At 40.6% G+C, this 21013-nt stretch overlaps 1 protein-coding gene across 5 annotated transcripts in view; it reads right to left on the reverse strand.

Annotated features, from left to right (window-relative positions):
- KLHL7 (kelch like family member 7) overlaps positions 1-21013 on the reverse strand; it is a 77567-nt gene that overhangs the window by 50572 nt on the left and 5982 nt on the right. The window contains exons 2-5 of one of the 5 annotated variants that reach the window (XM_021716636.1): positions 12771-12894; positions 3647-3749; positions 2521-2614; positions 2134-2258 (exon numbers count right to left, since the gene is read on the reverse strand). In XM_021716636.1, coding sequence (XP_021572311.1) covers positions 2134-2258; positions 2521-2614; positions 3647-3725 — 298 coding nt within the window. In that variant the 5' untranslated portion in view covers positions 3726-3749; positions 12771-12894. Of the gene's footprint in view, positions 1-1414; positions 1592-2133; positions 2259-2520; positions 2615-3646; positions 3750-12770; positions 12895-17244; positions 17282-21013 lie in introns of those variants that run through there. The other 4 variants (XM_008066194.1, XM_021716639.1, XM_008066192.2 and 1 more) reach the window with 4 other exon arrangements.

Raw genomic sequence — 21013 nt, forward strand, 5'->3', positions numbered from 1 at the left:
GAGTGCAGTGGCACACTCATGGCCACCGCAGCATCAACCTGCTGAGCTCGGGTGATCCTTCCACCTCAGCCTCCTAAGTAGCTGGAACAACAGTCATGTGCCACCATGCCTGAATGATTTTATTTATTGTAGAGATGAGTTCTCTCTATATTGCTCAGGCTAGTCTCTAACTTGTGGACTCAGGCAATCCTCTCACCTCCGCTTCCCAAAGGGCTGGGATTACAGGTGGGAGCTACTGCTTCTGGCTGGAATATTAATCTTATTGACAAATAAAGCCCCATTTATGGCCCAGAGAGATGGAGGAACTCACACCAGTCACTGTTGCATAGATGAGATTAGAGGCTGGCCTTTTATTTCTTAATATAGGTATCTTTTTCAATATGTAGATCCAGGGCTACCTTTAAAAAAAAATTCCATCAGTATATTCAACTGCATAGCTGATTCCCCTCCTGTTCCATCTAGTTCAATTCCTTTTCTGGGTATTAAGTTCAGTCTCACTTTTATCCCCCCTTCACCTGGCTTTTACACCTCTGTGAAATTTATTCTGCTTTCTTCCCATCTGCCTTCCAAGACTTTGCTCTCTACACGCACAGTGGGGGTGTGTGCAGGAAGAAGCACTGGAGAGTGTTCAGAAGGAAGGAGGCCTCGAATAAGGAGGGGCGGGAGAGGCTTGCAGAAGCTCTCAAGCATCTCCAGGAGTCCCTCACCCTCTGTAATCACCACCCCTCATCTTTTTCCCTGGGTCCAATATCTTAGCACTGACTGGATCCTTGGGCCTCTCTGTACTTTCCTTGATTTCATGTTTCTTTCCTCTCGCCCTTCCTAGCACATCTACTCCTGCACTCTTCACTTTCTTTAAGCCTCAGAATCACAGCAAGGGTAGGAAAAAGTAACTACAGTAGTAACACCTTATCCGTGGCTTTGCTTTCTGTGGTTCGAAAACATTACATGGAAAATTTCAGAAATAAACAGTTCATAAGTGTAAAGTTGTGTGCTGTTTTGAGTAGCATGATGAAATCTCATGTCATCCTGCTCCATTCTGTCTGAGACGTGAATCATCCCTTTGTCCACCATATCCACGTTGTATACTCTACCTGCTTGTCAGTCACTTAGTTGCATCTTGGTTCTCAGATGGATTGTCCCGGTTTTGCAGTGCATGTTCAAGTAACCCTTATTTTACCTAATAATGACCCCAAAATAATGCAAGAGTATTGATTGATGCAGCCATATTGTTATAATTGTTCTAATTTATTATTAGTTTTCATTGCTAATCTTTTAATGTGCCTAATTTATAAAGTAATCTTTATTGTAGGTAGATATGTATAGGAAAAAATTTTGTGTATGTGTGTGTGTATGTATACATAGTGTGAGTGTAAGAGTGTAATGTATTTTTATACATTACTCCTACACTTACACAGTTCAGTACTATCTGCATCCACTAGGGTCCTGGAACATATCCTGCAGATAAGGGTGGACCACTGGACAAAGATTTGTCCAGACAAAGATGTTCATTCATTTGACAGTAAGGACCATCTCGCAGTGAAAAGCATTCCACACTCTGGAAAACTCTTATCAACTTTTTCTGCTTCTCCTATCATAAAATAGAAAATACTTTATTAATAGCTTCAAAATAGAATATTATAGCTGTCTCTCAATTAGTATCTTAATTTACAGCTTAGGATTTTTTTGCTTTCTAGAATAAAACAGCTAGCATATTTGACAATATGGAGAGGCAGCATGGTGTAGTAGCTAATAATTAGATTACTTGAATTCCCATCCCAGTTCCTTCATTTACTAGACATGTGGGATCAGGCAATTTAGGTTATCCTCATCTGTGACAAACGTTAGCATAAATAAAAGCAAACATTCATATTTATCTTAGATACATGAAAAATCATTATAAATGTCACTTTACATTTTAGAAAATGTTGACACAATATTTAATTAGCTTGTTGCTGCCCAAGTTAATATGCATCTCTCTAAGCTCCTATTAAATTTTATTACTAGAATATATTCTAGTGGATAATGTCTTTAAGGTTAAATGAAGATACTTATAACCGGCTTTTTTTTCTTGATTAAAATACACATTGAAGTTTTTAAAAAAAAAACAAAACACAGGAATCTATTTCTTACCAAGACAATTTGAAGCATCAACTTGCTCCTTCAAAAAATCAACACACATTTTCTTCACAGGTTCAATCTGATACTGGTTTGCTGCATCTAACAAAGACTGAACGTTGTTGCTATTCACGGAAATTCTGTAAATAAGTTAAAGTGAATATTAATTTCCCATAATTTTTTATTCTTTAAATGTTACTGTGGGATGTATCCTACTAGCCACTAAAATTAAAAAATTAAACTTTCAGTCCTTCTATTAGTATGGCACAGGATCCTCAAACTCCTTCCACCTAGCAGTTTTTCATCTGAAGACATCTGTAGCACACCAATTTGTTACAACCATGCTTTGCCATGGGAGATGCCAACACTACTCTAAAACAAAAATGATCCTTCTTAACTCACCTAGCAGTATATGCAAATTCCACAAGTTGTTCAATAATGTCAGGCTCGGCATCTTTGAGTTCTACTTCAAATGACTTTGATTCAAGCATGTTAGCTACAATGAAGAGAGAAACATGAATGGTATCGGTACTACAACAATTCTAACTGAGGAACCAGAGCATTCCGATGGAGAAAAGTAACAGGTGTCTTTTGTAGAAAATACCCAGCTGAGCACAGTGGCTCACACCTGTAATCCCAGTACTTTGGGAGGCTGAGGCAGAAGGACTGTTAGAGCCCAGGAGTTCAAGACCAGCCTGGGCAGCATAGCAAGACCTCATCTCTAAAAAAAGAAAAGAAAAAGAAAATATCCTATCCTAGCAAGGCCAACATTCCTATAACAAATGCAAATTAATTCTTCACACTTGAGATGTGTCTTAAATTAATCTTAGAAAACAGTGAATTAGTATTCTTCTTTTTTAAAAAAGCTCAAATAAACAGAGACATAAAACTAGATTTGGTTTTTCCCCAACTCCTAAAATATTTAGTAGCACTCTTTTAAATCGGTATGAGCAAAATGCCTCTGAGGTAGTTGAAACAAACCTACAAGAACAATGACAATTACACAGATAGTCATCTTTAGCTTGCAAAACTGTCATTCCTCCGAAAATGGTAGGTAGCTGAGGGAAGAGAGAAAGAATGTGAGGCAATTACATTTTATAACCCAATCAGCTCATAAAACAGTACTAAGTAAAGGAACCAGGGCCTTGACCCAGTTTTCAACTTCCAAATCTAGGGTTTTTCCAGTATATATGTGATATCTCATTTCTCCTTCTTTTTGTTTAAAGTTTAACTTGCTAGATAAAATGTCATGAGATGTATCTGCTTCTCTGCCTTTCCACCCAAGGTTAAGATGAAAACCCTGGGCATCCAAGCAGAACAGTACCTCCATCCATAAAGGCATCAGGCCATCAGGTCTAATAAAGGGACATTTTTTTCTTTTGCTCAATCATCACCTGACCACTTTTCAATCTCTTCACTGTTCTATGACAAACTCCTTTAAAAACTAGGAAAAATGACATTTTCATTTAGACTCCACCTCATTTTTCACAGAAAAAAATAATGGCATGTTTTACTTTAAGATACTTACTCGTGAACATTAAGTTAAAAAAATGACTGGCTGCAGCAAGAACAACACGATGAGCAGGTATTTTCCTTTCCTGGACCATGAGGATCACATCACACAATGTTTTCTAATCAAGAAAAACACAGAAAGTTGAGGCTCACTAGGTCTGGCTTAACAATACATATAAAACAGATGCTTGACAAATGCTTTATCTCTATTATCTACTTAAATCCAGTCTTTTCCCAGCACAGAATTTCTTTATAAGACACATTCAGGAAGGACTTAAACAGAGTTGCTGCCATGCAGTATCAAAATTTGGCACCGAACTTTCCAAAAGTCAAGAGAAAAAGTTCCTTATAATCAGAAGCGAAGTCTGCTGATCCTTCAGGGAAGCCAAAACTTTTTTTCTGACACAAATTCTAAGATATTTTTCATGGTGAGCTTTCTGGGGAAAATTAAATTATATAATGGCAGTGCCCCTGACAAGTTTTCAAACACAACAATCAGTTTTTATATTATTTATTTTCTCTTTTTGAATTGGGGTTTCACTCTATTCCCTAGGCTGGAATGGCATGATCATGATCACAGTTCCCCATAGCCTTCAAGGGCTCAGGCAATCCTTCTGCTTCAGCCTCCTGAGTAGCTGGGACCACAGGAGCTTCTCCACACAGAGTTAATTTTTTTGTTTGTTTTTAGAGACAAAGTCTCATTATATTGTTTAGACTGGTCTGAAACTTCTGTACTCAAGCAATCCTCCTGCCTCGGGCTCCCAAAGTGCGGAGATTACAGGTGTGAGCTACTGCTCCCAGGTGATTTATTTTATCTATCGTTGATAGAAATCCAGAGCGTACATTTGCACTTCCCAAGAAAGTAGCTTCCACAAATCTAACCTGTAACAGAAACAACTCAGAATACACAAAGTGCATGAACTGAATATCCCTTCAGATATCTTTCCTTAAATAACACTTCTCTCAAATGCATTTCTGATGCTGGAGAGCAGCCAGTTTTAAAATGTGATTTCTGACAAAGGCCAAAATAGTGTCACTCTAGACTGCTGAAAGAAAGCAGATTTGAGTAAATACCTAATAAAAATGTGGGGAAAATGGAATACTATAGAAAAAAATTAAAGAATTACTGGAACCCTGATGAATGACTTAGGGAAAAACAAATGTCATTTTTGTCAAATAGAATGTTAACATCTTAATGGAGTAAAAAGCAATATGCACAGGTTCGGTTCACAGAAAATTTGGTGCATATAATGTGTAAAGCACGAACCTAGGTACTGGGAATATGAGACAAATAATAAAAACAGTAAAAACAACTATCACTCACAAATATAAATAATGGCTTAGTTCAAAGATTTACATTTTGCAAATTACAACTATTGATATAGTTTCTGATAAATTACTGCTATTTCCTACTTTATTATTTTGTGAATAAAAATAAATAAAAATAAAAAGTAATATTTAGAATGAGAGAGAAAAATGGGCCCCAAATAGTAGGCTAAGAAATGAACAAAACTTAACATTTACAGCACATTTGAAGATTTTCTTATAAAGCTTAAAGATTATTTGCTTAGAAATTATATGCAGATTACCTATAGCTAAAGCTATTTTTACCTTTGTAGTGTCTTGAATTTTTATTTATTTTTATTTTTATTTTTTGAGTCACAGTCTTACTCCGTCACCCAGGCTGGAGTGCAATGGCACACTCATGGCCACCCCAACGTCAACCTGCTGGGCTCTGGTGATCCTTCTGCCTCAACCATCCAAGTAGCAGAACTACAGGTGCGTGCTATTGCACATGGTTAATATTTAATTTATTGTAGAGACGAGGTCTTACCAAGTTGCCCAGGCTGGTCTCGAACCCAAATTCCCTGAGCTGGTCTTGAACCCGCAGGCTCAGGCAATCCACTCAACTCGGCCTCCCGAAGTGATGGGATTATAGGCTAAACCACTGAGCCTGGCCATGTCTTGAATTTTTAAATTTGTTTTTCTTTTATTTGGGGAGGAGGCACAGAGTAGGCAGAGCTCTCAGGAGATTTTGCCACATATTACACCGAAAAATACCAAGTAGCAAAATCAAGCTACAGTTGCTTGAGAGACAGAGAGAGAGAGAGAGAGAGAGAGAGAGAGAGGAGAAGATAAAAATAGAAAGCAAACCAGATTATATGAGATCATAGGGTTCCCAAAGGGGAGGAATCTATGGCTATTGACAACTTACAATAAAACACAGGGCTAAACCAAAATACAGTAAAAGCATTTCCAAGGCAAACTCAAGATAGAAAGTTTATAATTATGAACTTCACAGCAACTTGAATGGAATTAGGGTCTATAATACTCAATGATTTATCACAGAAACAAAGATCTGAGTACTACAGGTATTCACTCATAAGTGGGCCCCGAACATTATTATAATACTATAAGAAAGGAATTGGCTGTAGTGGGACACTGCCGGGAGGGGCACATAACACCAATAAGAGTACTCACATTACCCGTACGATGATGACCACTTCTGTATCTAACCCTGAATTGTTCCCCACATCTTTAAAATAAAAAATGAATTTTTAAAAAAAAAAGAATGTTTATAAGTAGAATTACTTCACAGGCACCAAAGGAAGAATGGATATCTTTGTACAGCAACTGAGTTTTCATCTAATTAACCTCCAGGTGGATATTAATGTTGTGTGTTTGGGTAAAGTGGAAGAGTCTTTTTGTATCCAAATGGAACATTTACTTGACTATACTACACAGTCAAATGTAACACTGAAAAATGCCAAGTAGCAAAACTAAGTAACTTGGTTTTCAATAAGAGATGGAACTGACAAAGGAGGAGAGGTCATTCCTGATATCAATGAGCTAGAAAAGGTATATTCATGCCGGGAGTGGTGGCTCACGCCTGTAATCCCAACACTTTGGGAGGTGAAGGTGAGGACTGCCTGAGCCCACAGGTTCAAGACTAGCCTGGGTAACTTGGCGAAACCTCATCTCTACAATAAATCAAAAAATTAGCTAGGCATGGTGGTGTGTGCCTGTAGTTTCAGCTACTCAGAAAGCCGAGGTGGAGGGATCACCTAAGCCCAGCAGGTAAAGGCTGCAGTGGCCGTGAGTGTGCCACTGCACTCAAACCTGGGCAACAGAGTGAGACTCCAACTCAAAAAAAAAAAAGAGAGAGAAAGAAAAGGTATATTCACAGATAGGAAATGGAAAGAGATAAAGACCCAGGTAAGTTGGAGACCACGAGAGGTCATAAGTTCTAGGTGAGTTGAAGAGTGAGAAATGTAAAACAAAAAAACCTTAGTATAATACATGTTTACTGGTTACACTTATGAAAAAAATGTGCAATTCCTGTTTGTATCTTCCCCCCATATTTGTTTTATCTTTATATTTCTTTCTTTTTTATTTTGGAGTTGGAGTCTCACTCCGGCAGGCCTTCCGCCTCGGCCTTCCAAGTAGCCAGAACTACAGGTGCGCTACTATACCTGGCTAATTTAAAAAATTTTATTGTAGAGACGAGGTCTCGCCAAGTTGCCCGGGCTGGTCTCGAACCCGAGGGCTCAGGCAATCCACTCGCCTCGATCTTCCAAAGTGCTGGGATTACAGGCTGAGACACTGAGCTTGGCCTGTATTAGCTTTATCTGTATTATTGTTTGTCTCTTATAAACAGTATAGATTTTGTTGTTCTTGAGTTCAAGAATTTGTTCAAGTTCTTGAACTCCTGGCCTCAAGCAATCCTCACACCTTGGCCTCCCAAAGTGCTGGGATACAAGCATGAGCCACCATGACCAACCAGCCTTGAAGTTCTCATCCTCTAAGACTATTTTTAGTAGGATTTAATTCGATGTTTCATATTATAACATGTTTTATCTTATATATGTTGCCTTCTTTTATGCTATTGTGCTTCCTTGCTGTCTTCTTTTTTCTTTAACTGCCAGTTGAAGCATCAGTTGCTATTCTGATCACATTTTCTTTGCACTTTTTTTCTTCCTTTTGGGACTTACTTATAAATCTGTCAAATATTTGCTAACTGAATTCACAAGGGTATTGATCAACTACTATTCTAGGAAGGCAAAGAGGGCTCAGAAACAATGATTCTATTAACATAATTCATCATGTCAACAGGTTAAAACAGAAAATTTCCATGTAGAAAAACTGAAAAACTGATAGATGTTAAAAGAATGCATAATAAAATTAAATATATATTTCCCAAGACCCTTTAATAAATAGAATGATGTGTCTGTATACTAAAGATCATTCATGAGAAACCAACAGCAATAAAAAAAAAAGTGGGCAAATAATCTGAACAGACATACCTCAAAAGAAAACATACAAAAGAGTCAACAAATACTTGAAAAAATGCTCAACTTCACTAATCATCAAGGAAATGCAAATCAAAACCACAGTGAGGTATCATTTCATCTCAGTTAGGATGGCTATTATAAAAATAAATAACATCTGAGAACAGCCTGGGCAATTTGGCAAGACCTCATCTCTACAACAAATCAAAAAAATTAGTTGGGTGTGGTAGCGTATGCCTGTAGTTCTGGCTACTTGGAAGGATCGCCTGAGCACAGCAGGTTGATGCTGGGGTGACTGTGAGCCTGCCACTGCACTCCAGCCTGGGCGACGGAGTGAGACTCCAACTCAATAAATAAAAAATAAATAACAAATGCTCGTAAGGATGTGGAGAAAAGGGAATTCAAACACTGTTGGTGGGAATTTAAGCTAGAACAACCACTATGAAGAACAGCATAAGGCTGGGTGTGGTGGCTCACACTTATAATCCCAGCACTTTGGAGGCTGAGGTGAGAGGATTGCTTGAGCCCACGGGTTCAAGACCAGCCTGGGCAATTTGGCGAGACCTCATCTCTACAATAAATCAAAAAATTAGTTCGGTATGTTGGTGCGTGCCTGTAGTTCCAGTTACTTGGAAAGCTAAAGCAGAAGGATCACTTAAGCCCAGAAGGTCGAGGCTGTGATGGTTGTGAGTGTGCCACTGCACTCCAGCCTTGGCGACAGAGTGAGACTCCTACTAAAAATAAAAATAATAATAATAATAAATATAAAGGTTCCTCTAAAAGTTAGAAATAGAACTACCAAATGACCCAGTAATCCCACCACTAGGTATTCATATAAAGAAAAGGAAATCATTGTATCAAAGAGACATCTGCACTCTCGTGTTTACTGCAGCACAATTCACAACAGCCAGGATATGGAATCAACTTAGATGTTCAACAATAGATGACTGGATAAAGAAAATGTGGTATATATACACAAATGGAATACTATTCGGTCATTAAAAAAATTCTAGCCAGGCTCGGTGGCTCAGCCTGTAATCCTGTGCCTTGGGAGGCTGAGGTGAGTGGATTGCCTGAGTCCACGGGTTCGAGACCCAACTGGGCAACTTGGTGAGACCTCATCTCTACAATAAATCCAAAATTAGCCGGGTGTGGTAGTGCGTGCCTGTAGTTCCAGCTACTTGGAAGGCTGAGGCGGAAGGATCGCCGGAGCCTAGCAGGTCGAGGATGCGGTGGCCAGGAGCAGCCACTGCACTCCAGATGGGTGACAGAGTGAGACTCCAACTCAAAAAAAAAAAAAAAAAATCCTTATTTTTTTAAGGCAACACAAACAAATAAATAAAATCCTGTCATTCTTATCAATATGGATGGAACCGATGGACATTATGCTAAGTGAAATAAGCTGGGGCTGGGTGTGGTGGCTTACACCTGTAATCCCAGCACTTTGGGAGGCTGAGACAGGAGGATTGCTTGAGCCCAGGTGACAAGCCTGGGTAACATAGTGAGAACCCGACTCTACAAAAAAAATTAGCCAGGCGTGGTGACACATGCCTGTAGTCCTGGCTACTTGGGAGGCTGAGGCAGAAGGATTACCTGAGCCCAAAGAATTGCCTCAGCCCGAGAAATCAAGGCTTCAGTGAGCCATGATCATGCTACTGTACTCCAGCCTGGGCAACAAAGTAAGACCCAACTTAAAATAAATAAATTAAAAAATTGAAAAAGCTGGGAACAGAACGTTAAACACTGCATATTCTCACTCATATATGGAAGTTAAAAAAATTGATCTCATAGAAGCAAAAATGAGAATAGAGGATACCAGAGACTGGGAAAGAAGAAATAAGGAGAGATTTGTTAAAGGATACAAAATTACTGCTAGTTAGGAGGAATAAGTTGTAGTGTTCTATATCACTGTAGGATGACTATAGTTAACAATAATAAGCAGGGCACAGTGGCTCACACCTGTAATCCCAATACTTTGGGAGGCGGAGGCAAGAGGATTGCCTGAGTTAAGGGGTTCAAAACCAGCCAGGGCAACATAGCGAGATCTCGTCTCTACAATAAATTAAAAAATAAGCCAAGTATGGCACGTGCCTGTAGTTCCAGCTATCAGAAGGCTAAGGCACAAGATTCACCTGAGCTGAGCCCTGTGGGACAAGGCTGTGGTTATCATGACTGTGCCACTGCACTCCAGCCTGGGCAACAGAGACCTCTAGTAAAAATAAATGAATGAATGACTGATTTAAATAGTTAGAAAAAGGGTATTGGATGTTCTCAACACAAAGAAATGATAATTGTTTGAGATGATAAAGATTCTAATCAACTATTATTTGTCAATTCAAAAAAATAAAATAAAATAAAAATCAACAGCAAACATCACCTGTAATGGTAAAACAGGAGAGGCATTCTCATTCAAGTTCAAAACAAGGTATACATATCCTTGTCATTATTATCATTTAGTATTGTTCTGGAAATTTTAGCCAAATCAGTAACAAAATAAAGATAAATTAACCTGACACATCAAAATAACATGAGTTCCTCCCCCTACCCCTCCCCCCCAAACTTCCAGCCTCTAAAACTGTGAGAAATAAATGCTTCTTGTATAAGCTAAAAAAAAAAAAAAAAAAAAGGAAAAAGAAAGAAAAGTCAGTAGGATTAGCTATTCTATATGTGAATGATAAGGCATAAAGAAACACAAATGAGGAAAAAAAAATCCCAAGTCACAGCAAACAAAATGATTAAATATTGAGAAATAAACATAAGAAATATGAGGGATTGTCATTAAATGGGAATTTGATATATGATAAAGACACTATTTAAAAAAATGTGGTGAGAAGATGGAGACCAGGGATGTTTGGGGCAGGGAAACTATCTGTATGATACTGTAATGTTGGATACATGTTTTTCAAAAACCTATATAACATGTACAACACAAAGAGTGAACCCTAATGTAAACTATGGATTTTAGTTAATAATAATGAAACAATATTGACTCATCAGTTGTGACAAACATACCACACTAATGAAAGATGTTAATAACAGGAGTAACTGCGTGTGGGAAGAGACATGAGGGGAAAAATGGAAACATTGTACTTTCTGCTTAAATTTTCTTTTTTTTTTTTTTTTTGAGTCAGAGTCTCACTCTGTGGCCTAGGCTGGAGTGCAGTGGCATGCTCCTGGCCACTGCAGCCTGGACCTGCTGGGCTCCAACGATCCTTCCACCTCAGCCTTCCAGTAGCTGGAACTACAGGTGCTCGCTACCACGCCCAGCTAATTTTTTTGATTTATTGTAGAGATGAGGTCTCACCTGCCCAGACAGGTCTTGAACCCGCGGGCTCAGGCAATTCACTCACCTCAGCCTTAAATTTTCTATAAATCTAAAACTGTTCTAAGAAATAATGTCTAGGCCAGGCACAGTGGCTCAGCCTGTAATCCCAGCACTTTGGGAGGCCGAGGAGAAAGGATTACCTGAGCCTGGGGGTTTGAGATCAGCTTGGACAACTTAGTGAGACCTCGCGTCTTTGCAATAAATCACAAAAATTAGCCAGACATGGTGGTGCATGCCTGTAGTTCCAGCTACTTGTAAGGCTGAGGTAAAAGAATTGCCTGAGCCCAGCAGGCTGAGGTTACAGTGGCCCTGAGTGTGCCACTGCATTCCAGTCTGGACTACAGAGTGAGACTCTGACTCAAAAAAAAAAAAAAAAAGAAATATGGTCTATTAATTTAAAATAAGAGATGTGGTAAGAGATCATATAATGGAAAATAAGACTGAAATAACTAGCTAGGGAAAACATTAGATCCCTCACTCATAAGGTACTCGCTCCTCTTCCTCTGTGAAGGTAAATACTGGGAAAGAAGTTTCAGTCCTTTTCTCTATCCATCACATGTGGAAGGGTGACTATGGGACGAACAAGAGTGCAGAAGAGGTCACTGACCACACATAGCCAGGCCTTTGGGCTCATTCTTGTTCCCTGAGTCTGAGTCTGCCTCCAAAATGAAACACAGCTCATTGGGGTAGACTTGCCCCTCTGGCAGGAGAGGACTGTACCTATTCAACAGCTGCTCTATCTCAGACTGGGTGGATAAGTTTAATTTAGGGGAGAAAGGACAGAAAGCTCAATTTTATGCTCAGGGCAAAGCCATGTCCTCTAGTCTGTCTTCATCCTTAATTTATCTGTCTTTTGTATCTACTTTTCAATTGTTCAGAACCAGTAGTGAAGGATCCTCCAACCCATATGCATAGACACTCAAAGCATCACAGAGGAAGACACTTTGGTGCTTGTAAGATTTGGAGATGCCGGGCTCGGTGGCTCAGCCTGTAATCCTGCGCCTTTGGGAGGCTGAGGTGAGTGGATTGCCTGAGCCCGCGGGTTCGAGACCCGCCTGGGCAGCGAGACCTCATCTCTACAGTAAATCAAAAAATCAGCCGGGCATGGTAGCGCATGCCTGTAATTCTGGCTACTCGGAAGGCTAAGGTGGAAGGATTGCCAGAGCCCCGGTGGCCGGGAGCGGCCACTGCACTCCAGTCTGGGCGACCAAGTGAGACTCCAACTCAAAAAAAAAAAAAAGATTTGGAGGCTTTTGCAGAAAAAGTCCTTCAGTTCTAGGAAAGGCTTACCTCAAGTCAGGCAGGCATTTTAGGATCTGTTGGTACGATGATGACCTTTTGCTCTGTATCAGTTTTTTCAGGCAGGACTGTAAAAGACAGCTGGGCTCATGTAAGTTCTAGAGCACTGTGTGAGGTTTTAGCTTTGGACAACATGTGCTGCCATTAGGAGGAGGCATGCCAATCAACTGTCTCAAATTCTAGTCTTCAACATATCTCAAGGGGGAGGTGACTAAGGAATGACTAACCTTTGGATTTTTGTGGCTTGTCAACAGGGTTCGGCAATCAGTACCTCCCAGTGTGATTTCAAGTTAGCACTGGGTATAAATTCCTAAGCACATTAAACTATAGTTGGGTGGTGGATTTAAATCACTAAAAAGATAAAGGGAAACGGAGCCCTTATTATATAGGATACATCATCATCTTGGATTTAGTTACTAGAAAAGTCTCAATAAAGCCATAAAAAATCCAAAGGCTAAGAGAAAAATTTAAAAGACCGCTCTAAGAATTGAGTTTGTTCAGAAAAGCAAAGAAAAACAGGATTGAACTTAAACATATGCACAATTAGAATAAGTCCAATGAGAAAGTGAGAGAAAAACAAATGAAGATACCCAGACTACGTGAGAGGAAAGGGGGATTTCCTTCCTTAGGGGGAACCATGACAAGTGAGGCCAAACAGCTTTGAAATGGAAAGAACATACACTTTAGATAACTGCTCTTTAAAAGATGGGAATAAGAGAAAAATAGCTTTTGTTTATTCAAGAAATATGGTATGGATCAAAGAAGAATGGAGGAAGAGAAGTAAGAATTCAGGAGTAGATGAATTATGAAAATTTTGTAAGATTTCCCTTGGGGGGAAAAAGATACCTCAAAGAATTTTTTTTAAAAAAACAGAGGACTTTCCTTAAAGATTGGGACAACTAAACCAGGCGATTATGATAGGTTCAGAGAGATTTGAAAAAGGAAAAGGAGGAAGATCAGCAATAGAGTATTTCTTGCATTGTTAAATAATTTTCAAAGCAATATTGCTGGGAAGACAGGTGTGGTATACGATAGTAGAACTGGGAAGTTTGCTGAACTAAGACTCTAAGGAAGAGTACTGGATCACATTAATAGGAGTCAAATAACCCCAAAGTAGTCCAGGCATAAGTTAGATGCTGGACGACCACATAATTAGAATTACCTTTCTGAGGATAGTGAAGCCTGGCAGTAACTAAATCAATCCTAAATAAATGGAACCACCTACTTTCCACTAGGGGAAACTCTGTAAGAAAGGCATAGGCTGGGCCCAGGGCTCAAGCCTGTAATCGCAGCACTTTGGGAGGCTGAGGTGAGAGGATTGCTTGAGCCCATGGATCGCGAATAGCCTGGGCAATTTGGTGAGACCTCAGCTCTACAATAAATTAAAAAATATATATATTAGCTGGTGTGGTAATGCGTGCCTGTAGTTTTGGCTACTTGGAATGCTGAGGTGGAAGGATTGCCTGAGCCCCAGCAGGTTGATGCTGGTGTGGCTGTAAGCATGCCACTGTACTCCAGCCTAGGCAAGGAATGAGACTCCAACTTGGGGGAAAAAAAAGAAAGAAAGAAAGGCATAAATACGTTAGCAAAACAAACATCTAGGACCAAAATCAAAAGGGAAAAAAGGTATTCTAAGAAATGTCAGCTGTACATGATGTAGAAAGAAAAAGATCCAACTTAAGCAGGTTAACTAGTCAACTGAGGATGCCTGCAAGGGACAAATGTACAACAGAGGAAAATGGGACACTGGAGACATAGCCCATTTTGACACAAATAGGTAACAGAAAGAAGCATGTCTGCTGCCACTGAACTTGCAAGGCCTGGAAAATTCAAATACTGAGAGAAGGCAAGGTTTTGAGGAGTAAGCTGTAAAAGCTATACTGGTCTCTAGGGGCCTTCAATGAATGTTGAAGGTCATTCTCCAGCTGAGACAAACGAGAGGAAAGGAGGAAAAGCTCCCCTAAGAGACAGAATTTTTAGAGATGAGGAATTTCACAGCATGACAGGATCATAATTGGGACATCAAGGAGCAGAACCATCGGGAAGATCAGAACTGTAGAGAATCCAAGGCCACAAACTGTGCTCTGCAGAAATGCCTGCTACAAATGAGGATCACTCTTTCTCTCAAAAGGGAGGGAAGGTTTTGCCACTAGAAACACTCAATCATTTCAGCAGTGGGTTGCTAGAAACCAGGGACCAAAAAAGAAATTAAAATTAAGCTTGAAGAGTGCAGGATGGATAATACAGAATGAAGGGAAATGCTAGGAGACCTGGTGGCTGAGTGTATCATTTCAGAAAATTTCTATCAACTGCCCAAGAAAAAGAATGTGTCCTATACCAGGGAAGCATCATTTTGCATAGATGAGATCTCTTCTATAGAAGGTGACCAGTGTCTTTATAAGCCTCTGGATGTTTGATTCCTTCCAGCTGAGTCTATAGATTATAGACAGCCAATACAGACTAGCAATCTGTCAAAGCCTAACGTCAAGATTTTTTCATTTTTCAGTCGGAGTCTCACTCTGTTGCCCAGGCTGGAGTACAGTGGTACCTGCAGAGTACCACTCTGTGCTCAGAATGCAGAGACTCACCACAGCCTTGACCTCCTGGTTTCATGCAATCCTTCCACCTTAGCTTCCCAAGTACCTGGGGGAATACAGGTGTGTGCCACCAACCCCAGCTAGGGTTTTTATTTTTTGTAGAGACAGGGTCTCTCATATTGCCCAAACTGTTCTTGAACTCCTGTGTTTAAGCAATCCTCCTGCCTCAGCCTCCCAGAATGTTGGAATTACAGGTGTGGGCCACCATACCTGGCAAAGATTTTTTTTTTTAATGTCTTCTTTGAAAACCTCCTTTTCCCCAGAAACCAAGGTTTTTGTTCTGTTTTTGGCTGGGAGCAATAATGGGGATTAGGACAGTATAATGTGTCAACATCTGTGCTATTTAGCATAGAGATGGGAAATTTGCTTGTTATCTTTCCAGGTTTGTAGGAGTGGAGGTGATGCTGTGCTAATTTTAAGAATCCCAGAGACCCTTTGACATACTGAAAGGGTGTGGCACCAGCTACCTTGAAATCGAAAAAAATTTAGCTTTGGAGGTGCCAAACTAACTAAATCTGTTCCAATTGAAGACAGCCCACACTGCAGCTGCTAAAGAAGCTACCCTCACTGTAAACAAACATGCAAATACTTTCTGGCTGAGGAGACTGAACAGTATAAAAAACTTGAGGGCGCACATATTTGGAATTCAATTGTCTTTCGTTTTAGTTCAGAGGGAAAGGGTAGATGTGGGGATTTAATAATGAGAGGCTCATGATAGTCAAATTTAGGAGATTTTATGTTGCTAATATGGAATTAGATGGAGTGCTTTAAGCTGTCAGTTGGTTCACTGCAGCACATCTGCAGCACTATGAATGACATTTTGACTTCGAAAAAATTGAGTTGGGAAATGGAATTGAACTTCTATTCTGTAGTATCTCCTATTATTTCCTATCTATCCTGATATTAACTTGATAGTTATCTACCCATTTCAAAGTTTTTTGGAGTTAAAATTTAAATAACCTCCTAAGCTGGTCTTTGGAGAATACACAAAACAGCTATGGGTACAGGAGAGCAGCCATATAAGCATTTAAGATAGAATAAAGCATTCCCTGTGCTAGTAAAAAAAATAAAATAAAATAAAATAAAACAGAAGACAAGGCAAACTTGGAAATAATAACTTATAGCTCCTTGGTCCAGCTAACTTGTGCTGGGATTTAGGGTGGGGCTTTGGTGCTAGAATTCTACCATTTGGCCCTCTGAGATTCTGAACGCTGGGAGTTTATGTAAGGATCAACAGTCAAACATAACAGGAGACATAACAAAACATACCATTGACTTCTGTCAACATTGCTAAGTTCAGTCAAGTCAAGTACTTGCTAACCCTTCACACACAGTGCTTCTCTAGTAAATCAAAATTGGAAAATGACACTCTGCTTGAAAAGCCAATATATAGGCAGGCCTTTAAGTCACCCCTGCATATCCAATAATCTTAATCTTGGAATGTGTATATTCATATGTCCTATGGGGGGAAAAGAGAGGGAGATGGCTGGCCCCAAATTCAGCTTATGAAGTTCATCCTACAACACACCTTACCTGTCTCACATATCAGATGGTCCTTAAGTAGAAGAATGTAGTTCTCAATGAAGTAACTTCACCATTAATGAAACAGCAATGTCTTAAGTTCTAATTAGATTTACAGCTTCTCTCTCATTGGGTGAAGTTGGGAAGTGAGATAGATATGAGCTCTTGATGCCTTATTTCCTTTCCTCAGGTAAAATAAAGGTCAGAAATGTTCCTCCCTCCCAATTCCCTCAGACACACACACACACACTCTATTCTTCCAACGAAAAGCCTTTTGTGGGAGTGCCAAAATGGGCACTTCAAACTTCACACTTCATTTTTATGCAGAGAATGTATTCTCAAATGAGTTACTCTCATATAATTTATATAGACAGAACAATTTCTCTGTAGTCAGAATTAACAGCCTGGCAACCAAGAAATGGAAAAGGCTCACCTCAATATTATGCTTAATGACTCACTAACAAAAACTTTGCAATTAGTTTTTCTGCTAGTAGATTCTGCTAGTTTTGAGATTTGGGGACCCAAAAGAAGAAATATTTAACTAAGTGATATAAAAACATTTCCACAGAATTGAGAGACTGACCTGCCCATTTCGGCCTCCTCTTTTTTATAGTACTTCCCTGAAATGACAAAAAATGGATTTAATATAGCCAAAGAGCAGCCATTTTAACAATGCTTAGCTTTGTCATGTTTTTCTAGCAGTTCACTTTACCCTCTAATCACTAGCCAAGGACAGAACCAGTTTCTCAGACGTAGCTATTGAAAATTGTTTTACAACCCCCCCCCCAGGTTGTTCTGTATTAATCAGCTTTTCTATTCCAAATATTTGCCTCCCTGCATAAGAAACCAAGTTAACCTAATCAGTCCTTCAAGACCTTCATGACAGACCTCATCGCCATGGCTACAGTCATGTGACTAACCCACCCATCTGCCTGCCATCCATTACCTGATGTCAGTACCTATCAGTACCTGCCCCTTCATGATGAAGTGAAACACACCATCACCCAATCACCTTAACGACTGCCCCCATCAAAGGGAAGGTTTAAAAAGCATTCAACCGCTGGACATGGTGGCTTATGCCTGTAATCCCAGCACTTTGGGAGGTGGAGGCGAGACAACTGCGAGACCACATCTTTATAGTAAATCAAAAAATTAGCCAGGTGTGGTGACGCACACCTGTGGTTCCAGCTACTTGGAAGGCTGAGGCAGAAGAATCACCTGAGCCCAGCAGGTCGAGGCTGCAGTAACCATGAGTGTGCCACTGCACTCCAGTCTGGGTGACAGAGTGAGACTCCCACTCAAAAAAAAAAAAAAAAAAAGCATTCAACCTCAAACAGCAGCAGCCATGCTTTTGGTAAGCCCTGGTCCAGTCATGTGGCTCTTTGAGCTCAGGCAGGGCCATGCTTTCCTAAGCTTTGGCTCCCTCTCCTACGTTGGGGAGGTGAATCCTATCCTCTATCCTCTCTCTCCCCATCCCCCACAATTTACTTTCTAAATAAACTATATTTTCCCATCTAACTTCTTTGCAATTCTTTGCATCTTTTGTGTGGCACTGAACCACAGACAGACCCCACCTCTAGTCTGATCTAACATTCCTCTTCAAGTAACAATAACAAAAGATAAAGCTTTGAAGGTTAAGCTAAGGATGAATATTCATTATAAATTCATAGCAACCTCAAAAGATTCTTTAAAAACACTGCCAGCTGGACGGGCATGGTGGCTCAGCCTACAATCCCAGCACTTTGGGAAGCTGAGTCTAGAGGACTGACTGAGCTTAGGGGTTCAAAAAATTAGCCAGGCATGATGGCGCGACGGTGGTTCCAGTTACTTGGAAGGCTGTGGCAGAAGGATCACCTGAGGCCAGTAAGTGGAGGCTGTGGTGGCCATGAGCATGCCACTGCACTCCAACACACACACCCACATTTACTTTTGATCTCTTCTCAGGAATAATCTATCAACCACCCACTCTGTCTCATATATATTCAACCTCTACATCTCAAATAACTTTTTCCCATTAGTTTTTGTTTGTTTTTTGAGTCAGAATCTCACTCTGTCACCCAGGCTGGAAGGCAGTGGCACGCTCATGGCCACTGCAGCCTCGACCTGTTGGGCTCAGGTGATCCTTCCACCTCAGTCTTCCAAGTAGCTGGAACTACAGGCATGTGCCACTATGCCAGGCTAATTTTTTTATCTATTGTAGAGATGAGTTCTCACCAAGTTGCCCACGCTGGTCTCGAATCCTGGGCTCTGGCAATCCTCTTGCCTCTGCCTCCCAAAAGTGCTTGGATTACAGGTGTGAGCCACCTCACATGTCTAGCCATGTTTTTAAAAGACATTTATGTCTCTCCCATTTAAGCAAATTAAACCAAGCAACCTTCATTTGACTCTGTTTAGGACCAAATTTCTCAAAAAAGCAATCTCAATTTCCTCACATTCTATCATTCAGCTCACACCAATCTGACTTCCATCTATCTTCCCATCAAAATAACCCACTATAGTCAACAAATAACTGTGTTGCTATACCCTGTATGCACTTTTAATTTTAATCTTATTCTGACCTCTAATCAGCTTCAAAATTCATGATCCTCCTTCTGAACATAGCACCTCAGACTGCATAGCCATCCTGACTTCCTACAATCCTTCTTTCTGAAACTCTTTCTTCCCGGTTTTCAAAACTCTTATTTTTTCCCATTCTTCCAGCCATTCTTTTGTCATCTTCTTTGCAGGCCCAGTCCCCAGCCTTCATCCTAGAATCTTGACTCATCACAGCTCCAATGAACCCAGCAGGTCGAGGCTGCAGTGGCCGTGAGTGTGCCACTGCACTCCAGCCTGGGCGACAGAGTGAGGCTCCAACTCAAAATCTCTCTCTCTCTCTCATCTTTCCTCCATTGATATTGCTGCTGCCACTGTCATCACGTCAGGCACTACAGGTGTGGGCCTCCACTCCCAACTATTATTTATGAAGAGACAGGTCTCGCCAAGTTGCCCAGGCTGGTCTGGAACCCCTCTGGCCTCAAGCAATCCTCTCACCTCCACCTCCCAAAGTGCTGGAATTACAGGTGTGTTATCATGTCTAGCCATGGAACCCTCTTATCTCACTGTACTACTGCAAAAACTTTCTACTATCTGCCAGCAACCATGCTAAGAGGTAACTCATTCATACAGAGAAGTCAGCTTTTTCAAAAGAAAAAGATATTATCTACCCACCCATCCCTACCTACCTACCTACACACACACACTTAGAATAAAAGCAACCTCCCTATTTTGACATAATGCTATGCGAAGCAGGCCACTAGCTACTTCACCAGTTTAATCTTGCTCAGCCCTCCCCCTTATGTTCTGTGCTCCAGGCACACTGACCTTTAACGAGTCTCTTATGCTCATTATTCTAGAGTAAAGTAGGTCTCCAACTCAGAGCCTCTGCATATGTTGCTCCCTCTGCTTGTAAGGCTATTCTCTTTGCCTAGTTAACACCAAATCTTATTTCAGCTCTTAATCACCATTTCCTCAGGGAAACCTTTCTGATGGTCAAACCACCCAACCACAAACCCTCATTGTACTATGTTCTCCTCAGTAACACCTACCACTGTTGCAATTTTATTTGTGTGATTGCTTGGCTGAGGTCTCACGTTTCTACTAGACTATAAACTACCTGAGGATAGGAACTGACAGGTTGTGTTTACCATTGCAACCCCAGAATCTAGCAAATGCCTAGCACACAATGAGTTCTCAGTAAGTATTCATCTGAATGAATGAGCTAGGAAGCCAAACTGAAATTGGGGAACAAATAAATGGTGAGGCCAGGTATGGTGGTTCACATATGTAATCTAGCACTTGGGGAGGCAGAGGCAAGAGAACTGCTTGAGCCTACGTGTTCAAGGCCAGCCTGGGAAACTTGGCGAGACCTCATCTCTACAATAAATAAAAAAAATTGGCCAGATGCGGTGGCTCACATTTATAATCCCAGCACTTTGGGAGGCCGAGATGAGAGGATTGTTTGAGCCTGTGGGTTCGAGACCAACCTGGGCAACTTGGCAAGACCTCATTTCTACAATAAATCAAAAAATTGCCAGGCATGGTGGAGGTACCTATAATTCCAGCTACTTGGAAGACTGAGGTGGAAGGATTGCCTGAGCCCAGCAGGTCAAGGCTGCAGTAGCTGGGAGCATGCCACTGCCTTCCAGCCTGGGTAACAGAGTGAGACTACAACTCAAAAAAATAAATAAAAATAAATAAAAAAGCCAGGCTCAGTGGCTCAGCCTGTAATCCCATGCCTTTGGGAGGCTGAGGTGAGTGGATTGCCTGAGCCCGCGGGTTCGAGACCCGCCTGGGAAGTGAGACCTCATCTCTAC

The sequence above is a fragment of the Carlito syrichta genome, unplaced genomic scaffold, assembly GCF_000164805.1.
Source record: "Carlito syrichta isolate Samal-C Ts95f unplaced genomic scaffold, Tarsius_syrichta-2.0.1 Scaffold308854, whole genome shotgun sequence".
Taxonomy (NCBI): Eukaryota; Metazoa; Chordata; class Mammalia; order Primates; family Tarsiidae; genus Carlito; species Carlito syrichta.